Source organism: Protomyctophum bolini (assembly GCF_963924005.1).
Source record: "Protomyctophum bolini genome assembly, chromosome: 3".
Classification (NCBI taxonomy): domain Eukaryota; kingdom Metazoa; phylum Chordata; class Actinopteri; order Myctophiformes; family Myctophidae; genus Protomyctophum; species Protomyctophum bolini.
Window position 1 is genome coordinate 50,162,120 of NC_137864.1, and position 22,031 is coordinate 50,184,150.

Below are 22,031 nucleotides of genomic sequence, written 5' to 3' on the forward strand. Positions count from 1 at the left end.
AGACCTTTGACCTTCTTATTGAAGCGTCGTTGTTTGGTCACTTCTCTGTTCTCCTCCCTGGTTTCCCTAGCGGCCTCTAGAGCCTCCTCTGAGCCCCACACCTCCGTACACCTCCTTTCTACCTGAACAAAACAAACACAGGCTTATGCAAAGTATGACAATTTCACAGAATCCAAGACAAGTAAATCACCAGGGGTCAGCTTTGCAAACAATTACCGGTACATCCGATTACCGGTTATTGCATGGTCAATTTTTTTTGCAATGCAATTTCCAGTAGGGTTTACTGTCTTATGTAACAGTATTATATAATTACACAAAATAGGACACAAATAAGTGCTTTTACCTGACTTAATTCTCCATAGTTCACGTGTATAGGAATACTGTACATAGTGCATTAAAGGTCACAGCTCCTTTAAATCTCCTCCTTTTGCCCCCTGTATAAATGTCCTGCGACACCCCCACCTCTTCCTTCTGTACTTCCGTCTTGGAATGAGGTGGGTGTCTTTGTTGAATTCTCCGTATAACATGATAAGCATTGTACTTGCAAATTGATTTATACAGTGTTTGTTTAACCCTGTTTAGAGAGGAGTTGTTGCACTACGAAACTAACGTGGAGACGTGTCTGTTGTTATTCTTTGTCAGGTATGTTACGTTCTATTATTTGTTGTGTTACTGTCGTCTGGCTTCTGTACGTCTTTTTTTTCTGAGGAAAATGCGTTCCTTTAATGTCTCATCTGTTATGATGACTCTTTTTTATAGAAGTTTTATTGAATCTGTTCTCATGTTTTGTATGGTTGCCTGGTACGGTAACCCGACCTTAGCAAACAAGAACAGGCTCAGCAGCCTCGTCAAAGTGGCCAGTAAAATTTCTGGGAGAACCCAAAGCCCAACTCATAGATCTGTACAAGAGGCAGATGCTTAAGAGAACCTCCTCCCTCCTGGAGGTATCGGATCACCCACTTTGGTCTGAGTTTGAACTGTTGCCCTCAGGTCGTCGGCTGAAGGTGCAACGCCACAAAGACCAATCGGTTCAAATTATCATTTGTCCCAGCTGCTATTCAACTACTGAACAGCAAATAGCACTTTATTCTTGCCCTTTTCGCACATACTGCCCACTAATGCACTTTTGCTGACTTTGCTATTACTGTATGTCATGAATTCTCTGTCTCTAGTGACCTGTTCTTAGTCTTGTAATGAATGTTGTCGTTGTGTGGTATCTGAAGATATTTAAGGCCCTATTTTGAAACAAAAACATTTTTGAATAGTTCAACTAGCCGATTTACAAGCTCACGTGTGGATGTAGATCAGTCCCCTCAAGGAACCATGAGGGTCCCTGGATCACACCTTTGAGAGCCACTGCTTTAAATAAATACATAACTAATATAGAGCATAGTTGATCAAATTTAGGAGCCAAACTTTTTTGACAAATTAATTTAATTCAAACGCGCACGACACATGCTCATCCACGACATGCATGCGCACACGCACATGCATGCGCGCATGTGTCCTCTTTTTGGTAATTCAGAATATGGTATGCCTATCTATATGCTACTGAAACCTGCACTCTTATGTCAGAATTAGTTCAAAACACAAGTGTCCCATTGTCATAAACACAGGCATTGCTGCAGGAGTACAACACACTCAGATAAAGTGAATCAACTTGAAATGAACCAGGTTTCGGCTCAGGGTGAACGACTTTACAGCAGGTAAATGAACCAGGTTTAGGCTCAGGGTGAACGACTTTACAGCAGGTAAATGAACCAAGGTAGGCTCAGGGTGAACGATAGCCCCGCAAGCAGAACCCGAATGTAGTAAAGTTTCTGACACTTTGTTTACTTTACACATTGGGTCCTGTTTCACGCTGGGCTGCCGCCAGTTACGCACACACAAATACAATGTAAACACGTAAGGAGAAGTCGATCGGCGCGGTTTTACGCCATTTTTACCTGTGTTGGTTTACGAATGTGCGAACTATAAGTACCTTACATACCATACCGACACATCTCCTGTGTCGCGGAAGCCGTTAAGTATTTTTAATCCATGATTGATTAAAAATGTCGCTTCTTCCTAGTCCTACCTTGTTTATTGACACCTCATTGTACCGCCTATCTGGCTAGCTAGTGGTGCTACAGCTATGACGGAGCAGATCATAGGCAGGGACGTAGCCCGCAAAGCCAACCGCACATCGGGAGGCGGTACAATAAACGGTAAATAAACAAGAAGAAATCAAAGCGCATTTTTAATCAAACATGGATTAAAAATACTTAACGGCTTCCGCGACACAGGAGATTTTATCAAAGGTATGTAAGGTACTTATAGTTCGCACATTCGTAAACGAACACAAGAAAAAGCGTGGTAATACCGCGCCGATCGACTAAACGATGAGTTTGTGTATATCTGCGTTCCAACAATCGCATTGGAAAATCTTAGCATGACCAGGGACCCTACATAAAGCGACCATCAAATTTCATAAAAGCTTTATGTAGGGTTCCGAGAGGGGCTAGGTGAACGACTTTACAGCAGGTAAATGAACCAAGGTAGGCTCAGGGTGAACAACTTTACAGCAGGTCATTCAACCAGAGATAGACAGGTGTAAATTAGCCGCAATTTGCAACTCTAGATTTTTTTATAATGGGATGAATCTAGAGTTGCAATACCCTCCATTGACTCCCCACTCATCTTTTTTGGTTTGCGATCTGCTTGTCTTAAACGACGTTAAACTCACCAACATTGCAGCTGTAGTACAAACTTGAATTATCCTCTTTCAATCTGCCGAGCTTGTTTTTCATAAAAATCCACCGTAGAGATATTATGAGCTACTTTCTGTCAAGACATCCTCTGCAAGTGTGTTGCAGTTTGGAAGCACTCGTTTTTGTTAATGGGTCGCGCTGCTGCCTCCTGCATTATGTAATTTATGTGCAAATTCGAAACAGGTGGAACGCAGGGATGTTCAGTGACGTACGACGAGTGCTTCCAAACTCCAGCACTTCGAAAAATAATCACTTGCAGAGGATGTCTTGACAGAAAGTAGCTCATAACATCTCTACGGTGGATTTTTATGAAAAACAAGCTCGGCAGATTGAAAGAGGATAATTCAAGCTTGGACTACAGCTGCAATGTTGGTGAGTTTAACGTCGTTTAAGACAAGCAGATCGCAAACCAAAAAAGATGAGTGGGGAGTCAATGGAGGGTATTGCAACTCTAGATTCATCCCATTATAAAAAAATCTAGAGTTGCAAATTGCGGCTAGGTATAAATTAACCAAGGTGGGCTCAGGGTAAACGACTTTACAGCAGGTCATTCAACCAGAGATGGACAGGTGTACGTTTAGACAGGTCTGTATAGAATTAGACAGGCCTCTTATATCAAACTTCACAAAACTCTTCCATACAAAGAAATAATGAACTGCAATCATATCCCAGGTGAAAAAGATTATAGTACATACCAACTGTAGTCTGTAACTGCCATTTTTTCCAGTTTCCAGTCTCCTTTGCAGTTACTTCGCAGGTATGGGAGTGATCCTACGCAGTACACACACAGAACATTGCAACAGATGGATGTCCAGTCTTTGATCCAGTTTGAGTGTTATTTATTTATCAGAAGTCAAAGTGAGCAGTTGAAATCATGAACATACCAGTGATGTTATTATAGTAGATGTTACAAGTTTGTCTCTGTTCTTCTGCTGCTGGTAAGAATTAAGGGTTTGCTCCCTGGTTCCCTGTGTCTAGTTCCTTCTCAGTGCCCCTGTGTCACCTTATAAGTGGTCACCTTCTAGAAGCTGTGTTTCTCAACCAGGTGGTCAAAGAAAATACTGGTAATAATAATACAAATAATGCCTCTCTTCTAATGGATCCTACACCAACTGGGAGAACATTTGAGCAGATGTTACAGAAACAGGAGCCTTAATCGCTGTGCTCATAATTATATGGCATGAATTGTTTGCAATGGAAACCAGTGCACTTCCTGAAAGAAGTCACATGATGTGTGTCACATCACGTGACATCACTCCTTGTGTGTGTGCTTTGCTTCCTTCAGGCAGTGTTGCCATGTCTGCTTATTATAAGCAACCTTTGACTTGTTTTTTTCTGTAAAGTCACTTGCAAATACATTATTGCCTTGGTAGTTGTTTAAACCATTGTTTTCCCACATTTCTTCCAGGATTAATATGTAATTGTCCACAGACATCCATCTGATCAGATTAATATGTAATTGTCCACAGACAGATTAATATGTAATTGTCCACAGACAGATTAATGTGTAATTGTCCACAGACATCCATCTGATCACATGAATATGTAATTGTCCACAGACAGATTAATATGTAATTGTCCACAGACAGAGTAATGTGTAATTGTCCACAGACATCCATCTGATCACATGAATATGTAATTGTCCACAGACATCCATCTGAAATGATCTTGTGCCTTTTTCATTAAAATGTTTAAAGAATATTCAAAATATTTCAATTCATTCTCAATGTGTTTTTAAATAGCAGATGTACAACCTCAACATGTGTCGCTGCAGTGAGCTTGTAGATCAGCTATTTTTATTTGTGCTTGTTCTCATAGAACTGGCCACTTGTTTCTCTTGCAAAATTGCAGGCAACACAGCAAGAGAAAGAGGAACTTATGCACACACAAACGCAAAGACTTATGGGCTATTTCTGACGAATTCAGAAACGGGTCTCATGGTTGCAGCAAACGTATTTCCTGTTTAAGGTGCCTGGGGTGCATACTTAGTTTAGACTAGTCATTGGTTTAGGTGTGCTGCCCCGTGGGAGGTTATGGTAACTGTTATGATAAAAGCACAGGTCTGCAAAGGTGATATTCATGTATGAAATGGTAAACTTCCAAACATCAATCTTTCATCAAATGTAGAGGCCCTCATATATGGAACTCCCTATAGATGCTTCAATTAAACCCTCCATTATCCTTAGGCCAATATTCAAAAAACATCTAAAGAAATATCTTATTTCCAGTCTCTTTAGATTACATGTTTTACTTTGATGCGTTATATTTTCTATATACTGTGTGTGTGTGTGTGTGTGTGTGTGTGTGTGTGTGTGTGTGTGTCTCTCTCTCTCTCTCACCAACAGAGCAGAATCCCAAACAGCTGTAGCCAACCGGTAGGAACCACATTAAGCCCAGATCTATTTCAGTGTAGTTGGGGGGAAATAATTAACCAGCATGTTTGTTCGGCTAATTAATCAATTACCACTCACAGTATTATAGTAGCAGAATTATCTCGTTAAAACCAACTTTGACTTTTAGAAAAAAACTATTTGCGGTATAATACCCTGCATTCTCAAATATAATGAATAACATCTTGACAATAGGCCTACACCGATATCGCGTAACGTCGAGTAGCCTACTAATTATAGCTATTTGTAACATGCTCACTGCATGTTGATTACGGTATACTAAACATGCATGTTAAACATTTTGCGCAATAGTCTATAAGCCTATGAGCTTATTCAAAGGATGCTATGTGTATAGGCCTACAATTTAACTCGTTATGTGGCCTATAATTAAAATAAATAGAACACAGATCATAAGTAGGTCTCTATAAAGCCCTTATAATTTAGTCCTACACACTTTTATTTTAGATAATGACCTTACAAATAGTAATTAAACTTTTATTTTAGATAATGACCCTACAACTAGTGATAAAATGTTTTTAATGTTCTGTACTGAGGTAAAAAAAAACGAATGCTTTTTTTTAACGTTGCCAAATTTGCCTTAGTTTATATATTCTCTGAAGTATATAGCCTTATATCTATTTTATCTGACATAACAGGCCTCAAACGAAGGAAAATCTATAATAATAATAAGACGTATTAAGCTTTATTCGTCCTAGATAATGAACGACGGTGTGGGGCGGTCAAGGCGAGCCTTATTATACATGAAGTGATAAAGTGTAGCCTCGATGAAGTTCAAGTTCACATGCAGAGCGACCACTGTCATAGTGTGCCCCCTACCGGTGGAGAACGCACAGACAGATTGTGCATGTGCAAATGAAGGCAAATGTTATAACCAGAAACCTAATTGCTTCCTATCCGAGAGAGAGAGAGAGAGAGAGAGAGAGAGAGAGAGAGAGAGAGATCGGGACACGCAAATATAGTAAAGAAAGCAATAAGCATGCGTTTAAAACCCTATACAGCAATAAAGGGACGTGTTTTCATTCGCTTCTCTTTTTACCTTGTCTGAAACTTCGTCTCGTCTCTCCCCAACCATGCACTAAATTATATAGAGAGCTAATGATTTGAAGAGGTTTCCTTCCCTATACATTCTTTGTTTTATTGTTTTTTTACATAGGCTACTATAGTTGTTTACATTCCATGGCAATAAAGGCTTCTGATTCTGATTCGGAAGTAATATTACTTATTTCTAAAGTATAACTAGTAATAGCTAATAATTATGTAATGTGACTGTTTGATACAGAGACAGTCATGGCGGCAATACTAACTGTTCAGGTCAGTAGAGAAAAACTAAAAAACTAAATAATAATAATAATAGCACAGGCAGAACCTTCACTGCTAGAGCATGACTGAAATAAATGTCAGAGCTGAAATCGACATGTAAATATGAAATGAATGCTTACACATGTAGCTAGGTGTAATGTTAGATGGATTTTCTTAGCTAGATTTGCTATATGGGTAAAATAATCAATCAAATCAGTTAGACATGGTGAGGAACAAGTAGGTTGACGTGTGCTTCCATGAAGTAGGCTACTGAAGAAAAAAACAAACAGTCAATCAAGTCAATTTATTTATTATTGCTGAATCAGTTTTCTCATGGCACTTCAAGACCATACCTACGTCATTCACCCAACAGTTCCAAGGACAAACTGTCCTTTTCACAATGCATTATGGGACAACTTCAAGGTATATAGGCCTAAAGGGTAGTGTGATATTCTTTGGTTAAAACAAAAAAAAAAAAAGTTAAAAGGTTAAAGCATTATATTGTGACAGTAACTAATCATTGCTATAGGGCAGTGGTTTTCAACCCTTTTCATAGCAAGGTCCATTATTTATTTGGCATTTGAGCCACGGAACCACCATTTTATGAGATTTAGCCTCAATATTGTGTTATCATAAGATTTTGTCCACCATTCCATGCTGTGTTGATGTGGTACCATAGGAGATAACAGGCAAATAACACTTCTTCTACTGTCTACATTCTCTAATTGTGTAGACCTCTTGTAAATAAATTAAGTAATGCAGATGTTTAACAATATTTTAACTCTTGAGCGTGTATCCAAATGAACCCAAACGGGTCCACGTGTTTTCATTTTACACTCTCAAGAGTTAAAGATCTATTGCCTAAGGGTCCATTTGGTTACCAACTCTCTATCATTTAGCTGGGGACCACCTGGAACCCCCTCAAGGTTGAGACCACTGGTTGAGAACCATTGCTCTACAGCTCTTTAAGAAACAGAAAATACATTTTCAGGTATTAGTGACACATTTTCAGCCAATCAGGTCAGGATAGAGAGAGAGGAAATGAGATATCTGGCTGGAAAGACCTTGGCAACTAGTTAGAGAAAATTAGCGAAATATCAGCCAAATCTTGAATTATCATCATAGTCATAGTCATCCTTCACAAGGACACTCTGTGTCTTGCATGGTGTCCCGTGGTGATGGACGCAACCAGAAATCCAGGCAACATATTGGTAGACGTTGGCGTAGACGCCGGGTACGGCAGCACCGCATGTGGCGCTCCCCCAGCTCACCAAGCCTGCCATGTAGTAAACCCCATCGTCCTTACACATCAGGGGTCCGCCCGAATCCCCCTAAGAGACAGGATGTAAGGATGCATTCTATTATAGCCTACTACACCTTTAAATGCATCCTCTCATTCTATTATAGCCTACTACACCTTTAAATTCATCCTTTCATTATATTATAGCCTACTACACCTTTACATTCATACTTTCATTATATTATAGCCTACTACACCTTTAAATTCATCCTTTCATTATATTATAGCCTACTACACCTTTAAATTCATCCTTTCATTCTATTATAGCCTACTACACCTTTAAATTCATCCTTTCATTCTATTATAGCCTACTACACCTTTAAATCCATCCTTTCATTCTATTATAGCCTACTACACCTTTACATTCATCCTTTCATTCTATTATAGCCTACTACACCTTTAAATTCATCCTTTCATTCTATTATAGCCTACTACACCTTTACATTCATCCTTTCATTCTATTATAGCCTACTACACCTTTAAATGCATCCTTTCATTATATTATAGCCTACTACACCTTTAAATTCAAGGCATTCCTTGAGAAGATTTACAAAATGTTTCCTACTACTATTTATACACCAGTAAACTATAATATATACTGTATGCGTGTGTGCGTCGCTTTAGGTGGACACGACTACGGCACTCGGTCGCATTCACACCTCTACTTCACCTCTACTTCGGTACACTCGATGCGATTGGGGGGTGGAGTTTGAATCATTCTTGCATAATATACAATTTGCTGCGTTTGCGTTCACGCTGCGCTGTAGCAAGGAGCCGCAGCAAGGCACTTTATCAATGTGTTCAATTCATAAACTACACAGTGAAATATATGGTGTTAAAATTATACTGATCATGCTGAGCTATGTGTTGAAGTTTGAAGTAGGCCTATAGGCTATTTGAAGAAGGTCCCCACTGGGATCCCCACACACAGTGACAGCGCTCCATACGCACAGACCACACAGACCAAACATTCTGTACACTGCAGTGTTTTTTGTTTCCTTAATGGATCATTGCCAGTGCTATAGTCAGACGGTTTTAAAAAATAACCAAAAATGGCCGACAGGATTCATTTTAAGTTGCAGTATAACATCCTGGTGTGAAGGTGACCTAATACACTCACGCACCCACGCACACTTACACTACAGGAGCCAACTTTTCCCAACTTGTCTCCTGCACAGATCATGGTGCCGTCCAGGTTTGTATGGAACTCCTGACAACGCTCGTCAGACATCATGGAAAGCTGGCCATGTGACATGTTGTGTGGGTTGTCAGCTGAGGAAGAAGAACACACACACAGACAGCTCAGCTAAAAGTCCTTCTAGGACATCTAATTTCAGCTTTTCCTCCCATGTATTGTTATATGGAGCATATAGGGCCAGGGCATAGCAGTGGCGGCAATTTTATGGTGCCACTCACAAATAGGCCATTTATTAAATAAATGTATATATATATATATATATATATATATATATATATATATATCTGTAGGCAGAGACGACATATCTGCGGTGTGTATATATATATATATATATATATATATATATATATATATATATATATATAAAACCGTGGGAGGTGCAACTCTAGTTAGCAGGCATAGACATCAAAAAAGGACTGCACACTCCAGGGAACAGAGACGGACAACTTACTGCATCAACTTATTTATTAGCACGATGCGTTTCGCTGTGAGCTTCGTCACAGGCAAGCAGCTATAAACTACACAGGTTCATCCCAATGTTCTGGGCATCTTTGTAAAGTTAGTGTTAGTAAAAAGCAGGTAAAAGAGTAACGTTTGAGCAGACTAACATCAGTCACTCTACCATTCAATGTAGTAGAAACCTCTGAGTTTACACCGCAGATATGTCGTCTCTGCCTACAGGAAATACGTTCGCTGTGACCAGGGGACCCGTTTCTGAATCGGTCTATATGCTACATGTCCTTTAGTTCATATTGAGGAACATAGTTACCCACAGTCTTTTCTCTAGCGCCACCATTAGGCCAAACCCTCCAGTTGTACAAAAGTAACTCAAAATGCATGATACTGGACACTTCATCATGACCTTTCCTTGGTAATGTTTAACACTGCTGGAAGCCATTTGAACATTGAAGGATAATGTTTAACACTGCTGAACATTGAAGAACACAGTGGAATAATAGAATAAAGAACTCTATTAAGAGACAAACTGCATCATTATACAGTAACTGCTACATTATACGATACATGTAACATGGGAAATTATACCTTATATAGATAGACTAGTGCAGCTTTTATTTAAGGTGTGATTAGTGGTTGGATACGTACCATATTTAGTTTAAGGTGTGATTAGTGGTTGGATACGTACCATCTTTAGTTTAAGGTGTGATTAGTGGTTGGATACGTACCATCTATAGTTTAAGGTGTGATTAGTGGTTGGATACGTACCATCTATAGTTTAAGGTGTGATTAGTGGTAGTCAGTGGTTGGATACGTACCATCTATAGTTTAAGGTGTGATTAGTGGTAGTGAGTGGTTGGATACGTACCATCTATAGTTTAAGGTGTGATTAGTGGTAGTGAGTGGTTGGATACGTACCATCTTTAGTTTAAGGTGTGATTAGTGGTAGTCAGTGGTTGGATACGTACCATCTATAGTTTAAGGTGTGATTAGTGGTAGTCAGTGGTTGGATACGTACCATCTATAGTTTAAGGTGTGATTAGTGGTTGGATACGTACCATCTATAGTTTAAGGTGTGATTAGTGGTAGTCAGTGGTTGGATACGTACCATCTATAGTTTAAGGTGTGATTAGTGGTAGTGAGTGGTTGGATACGTACCATCTATAGTTTAAGGTGTGATTAGTGGTAGTCAGTGGTTGGATACGTACCATCTATAGTTTAAGGTGTGATTAGTGGTAGTCAGTGGTTGGATACGTACCATCTATAGTTTAAGGTGTGATTAGTGGTAGTCAGTGGTTGGATACGTACCATCTATAGTTTAAGGTGTGATTAGTGGTTGGATACGTACCATCTATAGTTTAAGGTGTGATTAGTGGTAGTCAGTGGTTGGATACGTACCATCTTTAGTTTTGCCCCATCCAGCGACCACACACTCCTTTCCATCGGGGAAGAGCTGGTTTGGCAGACAGGCATATTTAACATAGCTGGTTTCCTTGGCACAGAACGGGTCATCGGTGAATTCCAGCTGGAGTAATGCTGAGACACAGGAAACAGAATAGAACAGTAAATAATAACACGGCGGTGGCTCAGGGGTAGAGTGACTGGATCGTAAACGCAAGGTTTCCAGTTGGAACCCGGGGTTCAGGGGACCTTAGTATAATCTGATAGACAGAAGGAATTGACTTTAAATGTCGTGAGACATGGCTAAAGCATTTCCGGGGGTCCTCAGCCCAAAAGGTTGAGAACCCGTGATCTCTAGATAACATCACCTGTACCACTTGTTATCTAGACACCAGTAAGAACCCCTGATCTCTCTAAAACTGCCTCCCCCTGGCTAGCCGGGGCGCCTGATGGAGGGGAAAGGAACTGGTCGGAATAACGTGTCCCTTCCACGCGCTACGTCGGAATAACGTGTCCCTTCCACGCGCTACGTCCGGCCGGGGAAATTCCCGTGTCAGAGTTCTGTGTCAGGGTTGCCCAAATATGGAGTGTTGTTGTGATGTCAGAACAGGCCAGCCGACTCGACAACGGGCACTGCCCTCCCTGTGGGGGTGTGGAACACTGCCCCCCTGTGGGGGTGTGGAACACTGCCCCCCTGTGGGGGTGTGGAACACTGCCCCCCTGTGGGGGTGTGGAACACTGCCCCCCTGTGGGGGTGTGGAACACTGCCCCCCTGTGGGGTTGTGGAACACTGCCCCCCTGTGGGGGTGTGGAACACTGCCCCCCTGTGGGGGTGTGGAACACTGCCTCCCTGTGGGGGTGTGGAACACTCCCTGTAGGGGTGTGGAACACTGCCCCCCTGTGGGGGTGTGGAACACTGCCTCCCTGTGGGGGTGTGGAACACTCCCTGTGGGGGTGTGGAACACTGCCCCCCTGTGGGGGTGTGGAACGCGTGTGGGGCGGAGCGGTTCTGGAGTTACGTGCCTTACAGCCGTCCGTATACACACCAGTGTTGTTTTTGGCAGAAAATTAGTTTTCACTTAGTGAATTAGTGTTGGTTTAGTTTTAGTCGACTAATTGTCATGAGATTTTAGTCGACTAAATCTACGGTCGATTTAGTCGACTAAAATGTATTTTGTCGGGCCTTGATGCCTTGAAAATAGCCGATCTACAAGCCATGACGCGTTGTGAGCTGGTAGATCGGCTATTTTCAGCATGCAACCAAATGTAAAATGACTTATACTGGGGGCTCCATTTTCGTCACCGCTAAACCCCTTATCCCTAAACTTCTTTGCCTTTTTCTACTATTTTGAAAAACATTTTTGAATAGTTCAACTAGCCAATCTACATTGACATTGACAAGCTTGTAGACTGGCCATTTTAACTATTCAAAAATGTTTTGCAAAATAGTAAAAAAAGACAACGAAGTTTAGGAATAAGGGCTTTAGTGCTGACGAAAATGGAGCCCTGGATCTCTTGTCCACGAGTCCCTTCCTAACATTTTAGTCTAGTTTTTATTTGTTGACGGAATTGTCAGTATATTTAGTCATCATAGCTTAGTTTTAATTTAGTTTCCAATAGTTTTTGTCAGTGGAAAAATGTAGTCGACGAACATTTTTCGTCTTAGTTTAAGTCGATGAAATCAACACACGTACTGTACAGACAGACAGACGTACAGACAGACAGACGTACAGACAGACAGACGTACAGACAGACAGACGTACAGACAGACAGACATACAGAGATAACACCAGATTAACCCATTTTGAGCGGGAACCCCTTTTGGTGATTACATATATATTATGTTATAATTTAGCTATTGAAAAAAAAAGAAAAATCGTTAAAATGTGCCTCAAATCTTTCAGAAAATTGTCATGATTTAGAAAACTTTTTTTTTTTAATTTCGACTTCAGGCCTGAATGGGTTAAGGTAAGAAATCAGCCCGTCTGTAAAAGAAGACATACAGTAAATTAATGGCCTCACCAATGTCATTAGTAGCAGCACCAATGTTGCCTAGTTTCCTGTAACCCAGAAAAACAAAGTCTCTCTTCACGGAGATGACCTGGTCTGACTCTTCTTTGCTCCCGATGTCCACTCCCCCCACGACCACCTGCATGTCCTTGGTGCTGTCACTGGAGAAACAAGCAAGTCAGTAATTAAGACCACCTGTGCATGTTAGCACCTTAGAGTATATATGAATAGAGACGGCACCCGGAGGAAACCCTGAGGCCAAATGGACATAGTGGCCGAATTTTGTATTGCAGCTCGAGCCAGCGCTGGTCCGTTGACTATCATTGCGCACGTTCATGTTATTGGGGCCATGACACGTGAACGAATGTTTCATGCGTGAACACGCACAAACGGCACAATGATAGTCAACGACCAGCGCGTTCATGTTATTGGGGCAATCCATCCCAGAATGCACTTGTTCCTAGGAGTGAAATCGCCTCATGTGCTTTTGAGCAACTTAATGCAAGTGGATGGGAGGAGGAATCCGTCTCTATTCATATATACTCTAAGGTTAGCACATGTTAGCATTTAGAGCAGCTCATGTTACCACATGTTAGCATTTAGAGCAGCTCATGTTACCACATGTTAGCATTTAGAGCAGCATTACCACATGTTAGCATTTAGAGCAGCTCATGTTACCACATGTTAGCATTTAGAGCAGCTCATGTTACCACATGTTAGCATTTAGAGCAGCTCATGTTACCACATGTTAGCATTTAGAGCAGCTCATGTTACCACATGTTAGCATTTAGAGCAGCTCATGTTACCACATGTTAGCATTTAGAGCAGCTCATGTTACCACAGCATTTAGAGCAGCATTACCACATGTTAGCATTTAGAGCAGCTCATGTTACCACAGCATTTAGAGCAGCATTACCACATGTTAGCATTTAGAGCAGCTCATGTTACCACATGTTAGCATTTAGAGCAGCATTACCACATGTTAGCATTTAGAGCAGCTTACATGCAGTGAGCAGCAGTGAGGACCCAACAGGACGCGATGAGGACGCCTCCACAGGCGTGTCTGAACTTGTCAGATGAGTTTTTGTCTCTGCGCTGCAGGGACACCTGCCACGGATGGTCTCCAGGACGGGACAGAGTGCCTCCGCTGATCCTGAGTTCATTGCCGGTCGGGTCCGTGAGCCTGCCGCACTGGCCTGGGTCAAATGGAGACAACTAGAGCATGAGAGCCAGGGAGATAAGTGTGTGTGTGTGTGTGTGTGTGTGTGTGTGTGTGTGTGTGTGGTACATGAACATGCATTTTGTAGGCTAATGTGGGAATAATGTTGTTTTTATCGACCATTATTTGGGAAATGACCTGGTCATGTATGATGCAGTCTGACACATGGATGTTGAAATGACCTGGTCATGTATGATGCAGTCTGACACATGGATGTTGAAATGACCTGGTCATGCATGATGCAGTCTGACACATGGATGTTGTCAGTTACTACTGAGTAGTCGGATGTCAAGAACTTCCACAGAAAAGGTAGTTAGAATTTCAAGGGAAAGTGTAAAACATCGTGTTACCGCGGCGCAGTGTTTAATCGCCTGGTAGAGACAGATATGATCAATTAAACTTACTGTGGGAGCCAAGTTTGAATAATGTGATTATTTGAATAATTACAGCTTTATTTTGATAACGGATGAAAGGCTTTGCCTATAGCCAAAAACGAAACCTAAGGTTTTTTGAGTGAAATCACTGAATATACCTTTAATATGCAGGATTTACACACTGCTTTAGCTCGTATGCATTGCCATTTTAAACTGTATTTTCTGTACGTTTGAAACAGCTATGGTTTGTGTTGTGTGTATAAACACTGCATAATAATACCCCACTTCCAAACGAATGGTGTTGGTAGCCTACTTGGAATTTGTGTTCTATGAACATCGTTTATTAATTAATGGCTTTTTAAGCGTAATCGATAGTTCATTGAGGCGTGGAAGGCAGAAGGTTATTATATGTGTGTATGTACATATGTATATATGTGTATATATATATATATATATATATATATATATATATATATATATATATATATATATATATATATATATATCACTCATTCTTGAGATGAGGGACAAAAGTGGAAAAAACATGTCCCACACATAAGAGCCTTATTTTATGTAAAAAATAAATTAATTCATAAAAATAAAAGCACTTGCAAAGTTAAGTGTAATACAGTTGTGTATTATTATGCCCTTAATTTCATTATAATTGTTTTCATATTCCATCTGAATTAGTTAAAAGCAGGTCCTGTACCCAAAAAGGCCTGTATTTAGCCTGTCCCCAGCAAGTGGCCACAATTTCAAACTGCCAAAAAAGTGTCTAATACTGTCACAATCACATAAATATACATACTAAATTAAAGTAGATTGTCAACAACATAGCAAATAATATACAGTTAATTTTAATTTATATTTTCTATTAAATATCTCATATCAAATGTTCGTCCCACGTCTCCGTCAACTCCGTCAGGTTTTTTTAAAAGTCTTAAATTAATCAGAAAATATTGTCGACAGATTTAGCCTGAAGACTCCTTTTCCAAGTCCCATTTATATTTGTTGCAACAGTGGAGTACCTGGTCTGACAAGCATTCAATTGTTTGATATTTTAAACAAACAATGTTGATAACAATGTGGTCACAGCTTTTACATGTCAACTCCGTCTGCACATTTTTATGATCTTTGTTAAGAATTCCAAAATAATGTTTATTATTTTAGTTTAGGGGTTAGGTTTAGCTAACAAAATTAAGCAAAAACAAAATGGCTACATTGTACTAAAGAGGGTTAAGATGAAAACAAATGCCATTTTGTCAACTCCGTCAGACGTCAACTCCGTCAGATTTTGTGTCTGACGGAGTTGACGTGTATCTGACGGAGTTGACAAAAGTGTTCCTAAAACAATAAAATTATTGTTTTTGAATAATGGGCAGTATTCTAATTTGGCACACAGTTAGAGCATGCCTTAAGGAACATTTTTGGCTATGGGGCCATCACAGATTTGTCTCGTGGTGACCATGGCAGCCATATTACAAAAGAGCCGCCACCTGATGTTATTTTACAATAACTCAAGTTCTACACCACCTAGGATCTTGATTCTGGTGACTAAGACCTCATTTTCAAGGATGAGGGATACAGTGGTACAATTTAGACTTTCCCTGTGACCATGGCAGCCATTTTTCAAAATGGCCGCCACCTGCTGTAATTTTACAATAACTCAAGTTCTACACCACCTAGGATCTTGATTCTGGTGACTAATCATACATTTTCAAGGATGTGGGGTACATTGGTAATATTTAGATTTGTCCTGTGACCATAGCATCCATTTTTTTTCAAAATGGCCGCCACCTGCTGTTATTTTACAATAACTCAAGTTTTAGACCACCTAGGATCTTGATTTTGGCGACTAATCATACATTTTAAAAGATGAGAAATACAGTGGTACTATTTAGATTTGTCCTGTGACCATGGCAGCCATTGTTTTTCAAAATGACCACCAACCTGCTGTTATTTTACCAATAACTCAAGTTTTAGACCACCAAGGATCTTGATTCTGGCGACTAATCATTACATTTTCAAGGATGAACTTTCTCTGGGAGAGGTAAGGGCTTATTTCAGGTGCAGGTTGAGTTTCTACTGACAGGACATTAAAAGGAGGTGGGCTTTCTGGCCTTTGACTTGCCCCTTTCAGGTACAGATGCACAGTTTGACTTCACTGGCCACTGCAGGGAACTGTGGGGGAGAAACTTTGGTCTCTTGACACCCCGATTAGGTTCAGGGTTTTTTTTGGTGGAGACTTGCCTTTCATGACATCTTTGCTGCAGCAGTTGATCTCCTTACTGCCAGTGGTGGCACACTCTGGGTCTCTGGGGCATTGTATCTTGGTGGCCTCCTGCCAGTGTTTCTCCATCCTTCTCCTGAGCTCTGTGTTCTGGGGCTCTGTTATAGTCAACTTACATTGTCTTGGCTGGAGATTGCTTTCCTGCAGGGTCCAGCCCAGTCTTGTGCAGATGGCTGCTGGCCCACCTGGAGGCCCCAACCTCACTTGTTCGGTTGGTGTGATTAGGTGGGGTGGTCTTCCCCAATCAAGATGAGGGGTTTGACCCTTTCAAACGGCAGTCTGGCCAAGTGTCTGTATTTAGTTGTGAGTTTAGATACAGGATACGATTGCTCACCCAGCCCCAGGTGACATGAGGTGAAGGCTCCTTTGATTTGGTAACATTGCTTTGGTTGACATGCTGGGGACACAGAGAAAGACACTGATGCCTTCAGTGTCTGCACATCCTGCCTGATGGTCCTGAAGCCAAATCTTCTGTCTTCAGTCTTTCGCTCACTGCTCACTGTTCACCTCACCGAATTTAGCCCAAGGAGTTTGACCCCTAGTTTGGCCATAGACCCCCTAGTTTGGCCATAGCCACTTGCCCAAATGTGCCGACATGTGCTGACCTCATCACATCTGTGATGATGGCTATGGCCGTTTTTAGCCAACGTAGTGTTTTTTGTGCAAAACTAATGCTTGGAATGGATCCAGAATCATGAAAAGCCCCTAGTTTGACATGCCACATGCTACTTAAAGCATAATGAAATTTAGAACATTTAGCCTTATATTGGTTGTTGATGGTACCCAACTTTCAGCAGCTGTCAAACATGCCCCTAGGGTGGTCAAATAGAAACCAATGTGGGATATGTTAGTAGACACCTTTACAAACATTGGTGAAGAAAATTCTTGGTAAGAAATGTATTCACAGATTTTATATTATTCTGATAATATTCCCTGAGTAAATTGGTAAAATAATAGCAGGTCCACCATTTTTGAAAATGTCTACCATCCATGGTCACAGGATAAATCTAAATAGTACAACTGTATTCCTCACCCTTGAAAATGTATGATTAGTCACCAGAATCAAGATCCTAGGTGGTGTAGAACTTGAGTTATTGGGAAATAACAGAAAGTTGGCGGCCATTTTGAAAAATGTCTACCATGGTCACAGGACAAATCTAAATAGTACCAATGTATCCCACATCCTTGAAAATGTATGATTAGTCACCAGAATCAAGATCCTAGGTGGTGTAGAACTTGAGTTATTGGGAAATAACAGAAAGTTGGCGGCCATTTTGAAAAATGGCTGCCATGTTCACAGGGCAAATCTACATAGTACCACTGTATTCCTCATCCTTGAAAATGTGGGATTAGTCACCAGAATCAAGATCCTAGGTGGTCTAGAACCTAAATCAGTTAAACTTGTCAACTCCGTCAGATGTTCGTCAACTCCGTCAGACGTTCGTCCCGTGATGTTTTTGTTAATTTCCAAAGAAATAGAAAATTCGCTGTCAAATCTTTTGTGCTTATGTATTGAAACACCAACTGAAATGATACGTAATGATGATTTTTTTTTTTTTTACATGGTTTTCATGTTATAATATTGAAAATAAAGGTTGAAATGACGGTTTTGAGAAATTGGATATTTCATAATAGTGTGATATTGGAACAAAATAATATTAAAAGATTTGTATTACTTAACTTGATTACTGAAAGCCATTATAAGATAACTGAGGACTTTATATTATTGTTGAAATGATAAAATTCAATTAAAAGGGATTTTAGTGTGTCTGACGGAGTTGACATGAATCAGGTATTAAGTGCATAAATGTCCCATTTTAGAAAGAAATGTTATGCGAAAAACCTGTTCCTTCTCAAGATTGGTAGTTGAGACCTGTGTCTACAAATACATCTATTTGATTTGAATGTATCTTAAAAAAAATAATAATCCAGTTTGAAAAAAGTTTTGTCCCTTATCTCAAGAATGGGTGACATATATATATATATATATATATCCCCCACCTCCCCGGCCTCCTCCCTGTAGTTCTTATTCCAGGCGTTATGGGATATTAATTTATTGTATTGTTAATTGTGTTGAATCATGTGTTGATGGGTTATTACTGTGTATTTTTGTTCATGGATTATTGTATCTTTGGCTCTGCTCTGGGGAGTCATTGATATCAGAGCTGTGTCTCAGTGCACAGATAATCAGATAATGTCTCGGTACGCAGATTATCCGATATCACATGAGCAGAGCCACACCGCCATACTAACATGCAGTGGCTTTGCAATAAATGGTTTATGGTCAACCTGAGCTGAAGTGTGTCAATGAACTTTGATGATCATATCTATAGAAAAGTGTCTCTTACCAAGCAAATATATCAGGCCACTGTGTTGTGTTGGATCATGTCCAGCAGTAAAGGAAAACATTCCTAGGCTTGTTTCATTTTCTAAAGTAGCGTTCCTTGTCGAGTGGAAACAAGGATCTGTGCCTGTGATCTGGCAATCCATGACTTTTAAATTAGTAGTATTTTAAAGCATCTGCGTTTGAAAACCCAACACCCCACTGTTTATTCCGGTTGGGAGAACTCGGAACTTTACCCCATAGCTCCACCCCCCAGCTATATTGATGACACAACGCCGTGTGTATGTATCAACACTGGTACTGACGACGAACGTACACTTACCTTCACATGTCAGAGTTAAAGGTGTCCATTTCCCAGCCACACACCTCACATAGGCATGTCCTCCGTTCATAGTATATCCCACCATGCAGTCGTAGAACACCCTCACTCCGGGTGCGTACCTGGTCGTCATCGGGGTGATCATGATTCTGTTCGAACTGTAGACCTCTGGAGGGTCACAGTGCATTGGAAGCTTCGGAGCTGTGGAGAGATGTGTGTATTGTGTATTTTTATTGTGTATTATTTGAACGTCTCATTACTAAATCGCCGCTACCTCGCGGTTACGCCTCTGATGACTTTTAACCCATTCTGGACGGGAAACACCCTTTTTGGTGTTTTAAGCATGATAAATAGCAGATCAAGCTCATAGCAGCCACGCTATGAGCTTGATGTGCTATTTTTGAAGAATCTTGAAAATGTGGTGCAAATCTTTGAATATATATATTCTTTCACAGTGAACGTTTTTAACTCGAATCTTTGCTTCTGGGGGGGGGGGTTCCTGGAACAACATATTTTCACACGGGGTCAGCGGCTAATTACATATATTTGTGGGGGTCCTTGACATGAAAATGTTTGAGAATGACTGACATAGAAAATTTGTTTTTTTTCAGAAAACTGATTTAGAAGGCATTTGTAGAATCGTCCTCAGATCTAAATGGGTTAAAAAGACAGTAGCCATTTTAGCTTTAGTCGATTAGACTTCCGGTTAATTTCGCAGTGAATTTTGGGGTCTTATAAAATACAGGGTATCTATCTGGCTGCACATTTTCATGACGGCTATTGCAGCTGTTGTTTGTGGTCTGTAAAAACTATAAGATGTTTTACTTTAGTTCACTTACGCTGAACATCTAGAGAGTGTGCTGATGACCTCTGGGATCCATGTGTGTTTTTCACCAGACAGATGTAGCGTCCAGAGTCTCCAGGAGACACATTGTTAATCACCAGCTGAGGACCAGTGGAGATGGATCTGTGGTCTTTGTACCAGGTGTAGGTGTCTACTGGTGGGTTGGCTTCACTGCTGCAGATCAGAGTCACTGTGCTGCCCTCAACAACGCCTCCTGGTGGACTCACTGATACTGAGGGCTTTTCTGGAGGGTCTGTGGAAGAATAAACATTGATGCACTCAAATAGCACTGTTATTATGATATGGACAACACTTTAACTGTATATGTTTATGTTCATGCATAGCCAATCCCACCCCAATACACGCACGCACACATCATCATCAATATAATTAGATAATTGATATAAATATATATATAAATCAAAAACTCACAGTGCACATCAACAGTGACTGAAGGTGAATTGACTCCAGCGATGTCGTTCCAAGCCTCACAGTGGTATTTTCCACTGTGACTGGGCTGGACGTTAGAGATGCTCATTGTGTTCTTCTGTGCCACGACCGTGTTGTCTTTGTAAAGGATGTAGCTCTGGATTGGTGGATGTGACCCACTGGCGCTGCAGGTCAGAGTGACTGAGCTTCCTTTGACAACATCTCCTGGTGGATCTACGGCCAAAAGGACATTCTTGGGACCATCTGTTGGAGAAAGATGTATATCTGTTTTACAGTCCTCCTCATCAGTTGCTTATGTTGTTTACGTGCTTCCTTGGCCCGGACCAACCACTGAGATCTCTGAGAAACTAGAAATATAATTCACCTGCAACACTGCCTACTCACTCTGCAGTAAACAAACCGACACACAGTATAAATGTGTACAGGCTATCTGAACATTCATAAAGTGACAATGTAATGATTCTAAAGACCAAATTGTCAAACTTTACCTAAGGAAGAGGCAAACATTGTGAAATATAGGCGATCTACAAACTCACAATGCCTCGCACTGCTTGCAGGTGGGGGGGTTGAACTATTGTAGATTGTGAGGCTGGGGGGTGTATACTATTGTAGATTGTCAGGTTGGGGGGTTGAACTATTGTAGATTAGAGTTTAGTAGTGTAGTGGTAGTTTACCGTGTGTAGTAGACAGCGTAGTGGTAGGTGTTGTAGTTGTTACTGTAAAAAAGGAAAACAACAGTCAGGCCTACAGCGCTACCCCAAAAGAAAAGAGGCATTCGACAATTTACTATTTAGGCATTTATCAGACGCTGTTAACACAACCGTTGCTGGGATTCCTTCAAAATAGTTTTTTTGTGTTTTAAGCATGAAAAATAGCAGATCAAGCTCATAGCAGCCACGCTATGAGCTTGTAGATCTACTATTTTTGAAGAATCTTGAAAATGTGGTGCAAATCTTTGAATATATATATTATTTCACAGTGAACGTTTTTAACTGGATGTTTGTAGGATTTATTTAAAATGACTCTTAATATAATCTATAGCCATGTCTTTCCCCTCAGTGGAAAAAAAATGCGTATCAAAAATATTCTAAAAAATATTCTATTTATTCTATTCTATTCTAGACTGGAAATTCAGGAATGATCTAGCAGCTGTAATACAAAACAATACAGTACATTAGAATGGAAAACAAAAGAGTTTTACATGTTTCCAGCAGCACATCGGCAGAGATGTATGTCTCTTTAACAGTCCTCTTTATCACTATCATGTGTTGTTCACCTGCTTCCTAGGGAGGCAGTCAGACGTGCTGGTGACAGCATAGCCTGCAGGCCCAGCCAGCGTGCTTTCTGGTCTAGAGGGGCGGGTAAG

General features: G+C 40.5%; 2 protein-coding genes across 2 annotated transcripts in view; both read right to left on the reverse strand.

Moving 5' to 3' along the window:
* The window catches only part of LOC308312505 (plasminogen-like), a gene marked incomplete at both ends in the record, with an annotated part of 102,471 nt that overhangs the window by 68,075 nt on the left and 12,365 nt on the right, over positions 1-22,031 (reverse strand). Inside the window, 3 exons of the mRNA XM_080759114.1 lie at positions 19,375-19,572; positions 20,211-20,468; positions 20,648-20,908. Coding sequence (XP_080615240.1) covers positions 19,375-19,572; positions 20,211-20,468; positions 20,648-20,908 — 717 coding nt within the window. The remainder of the gene's footprint in view (positions 1-19,374; positions 19,573-20,210; positions 20,469-20,647; positions 20,909-22,031) is intronic.
* Positions 7,201-13,487, reverse strand: LOC308312816 (chymotrypsinogen 2-like). Its single transcript, XM_080759542.1, has 4 exons — positions 12,838-13,487; positions 10,813-10,950; positions 8,899-9,032; positions 7,201-7,791 (listed from the first exon to the last, which is right to left on the reverse strand). Exons 1-4 carry the CDS (start codon positions 12,968-12,970, stop codon positions 7,558-7,560), a joined length of 639 nt encoding a protein of 212 aa, XP_080615668.1. The 5' UTR covers positions 12,971-13,487; the 3' UTR covers positions 7,201-7,557.

Coding starts and splice junctions, on each gene's coding strand:
- LOC308312816 (XM_080759542.1), bottom strand. CDS start 12,970: ATGCAGGTGGTCGTGGGGGGAGTGGACATCGGGAGCAAAGAAGAGTCA. Junction 9,033..10,812: donor ATGGGGCAAAACTAAAGATG/GTACGTATCCAA, acceptor CTTCTTCCTCAG/CTGACAACCCACACAACATG. Junction 7,792..8,898: donor GAAAAGTTGGCTCCTGTAGT/GTAAGTGTGCGT, acceptor CCTGTCTCTTAG/GGGGATTCGGGCGGACCCCT.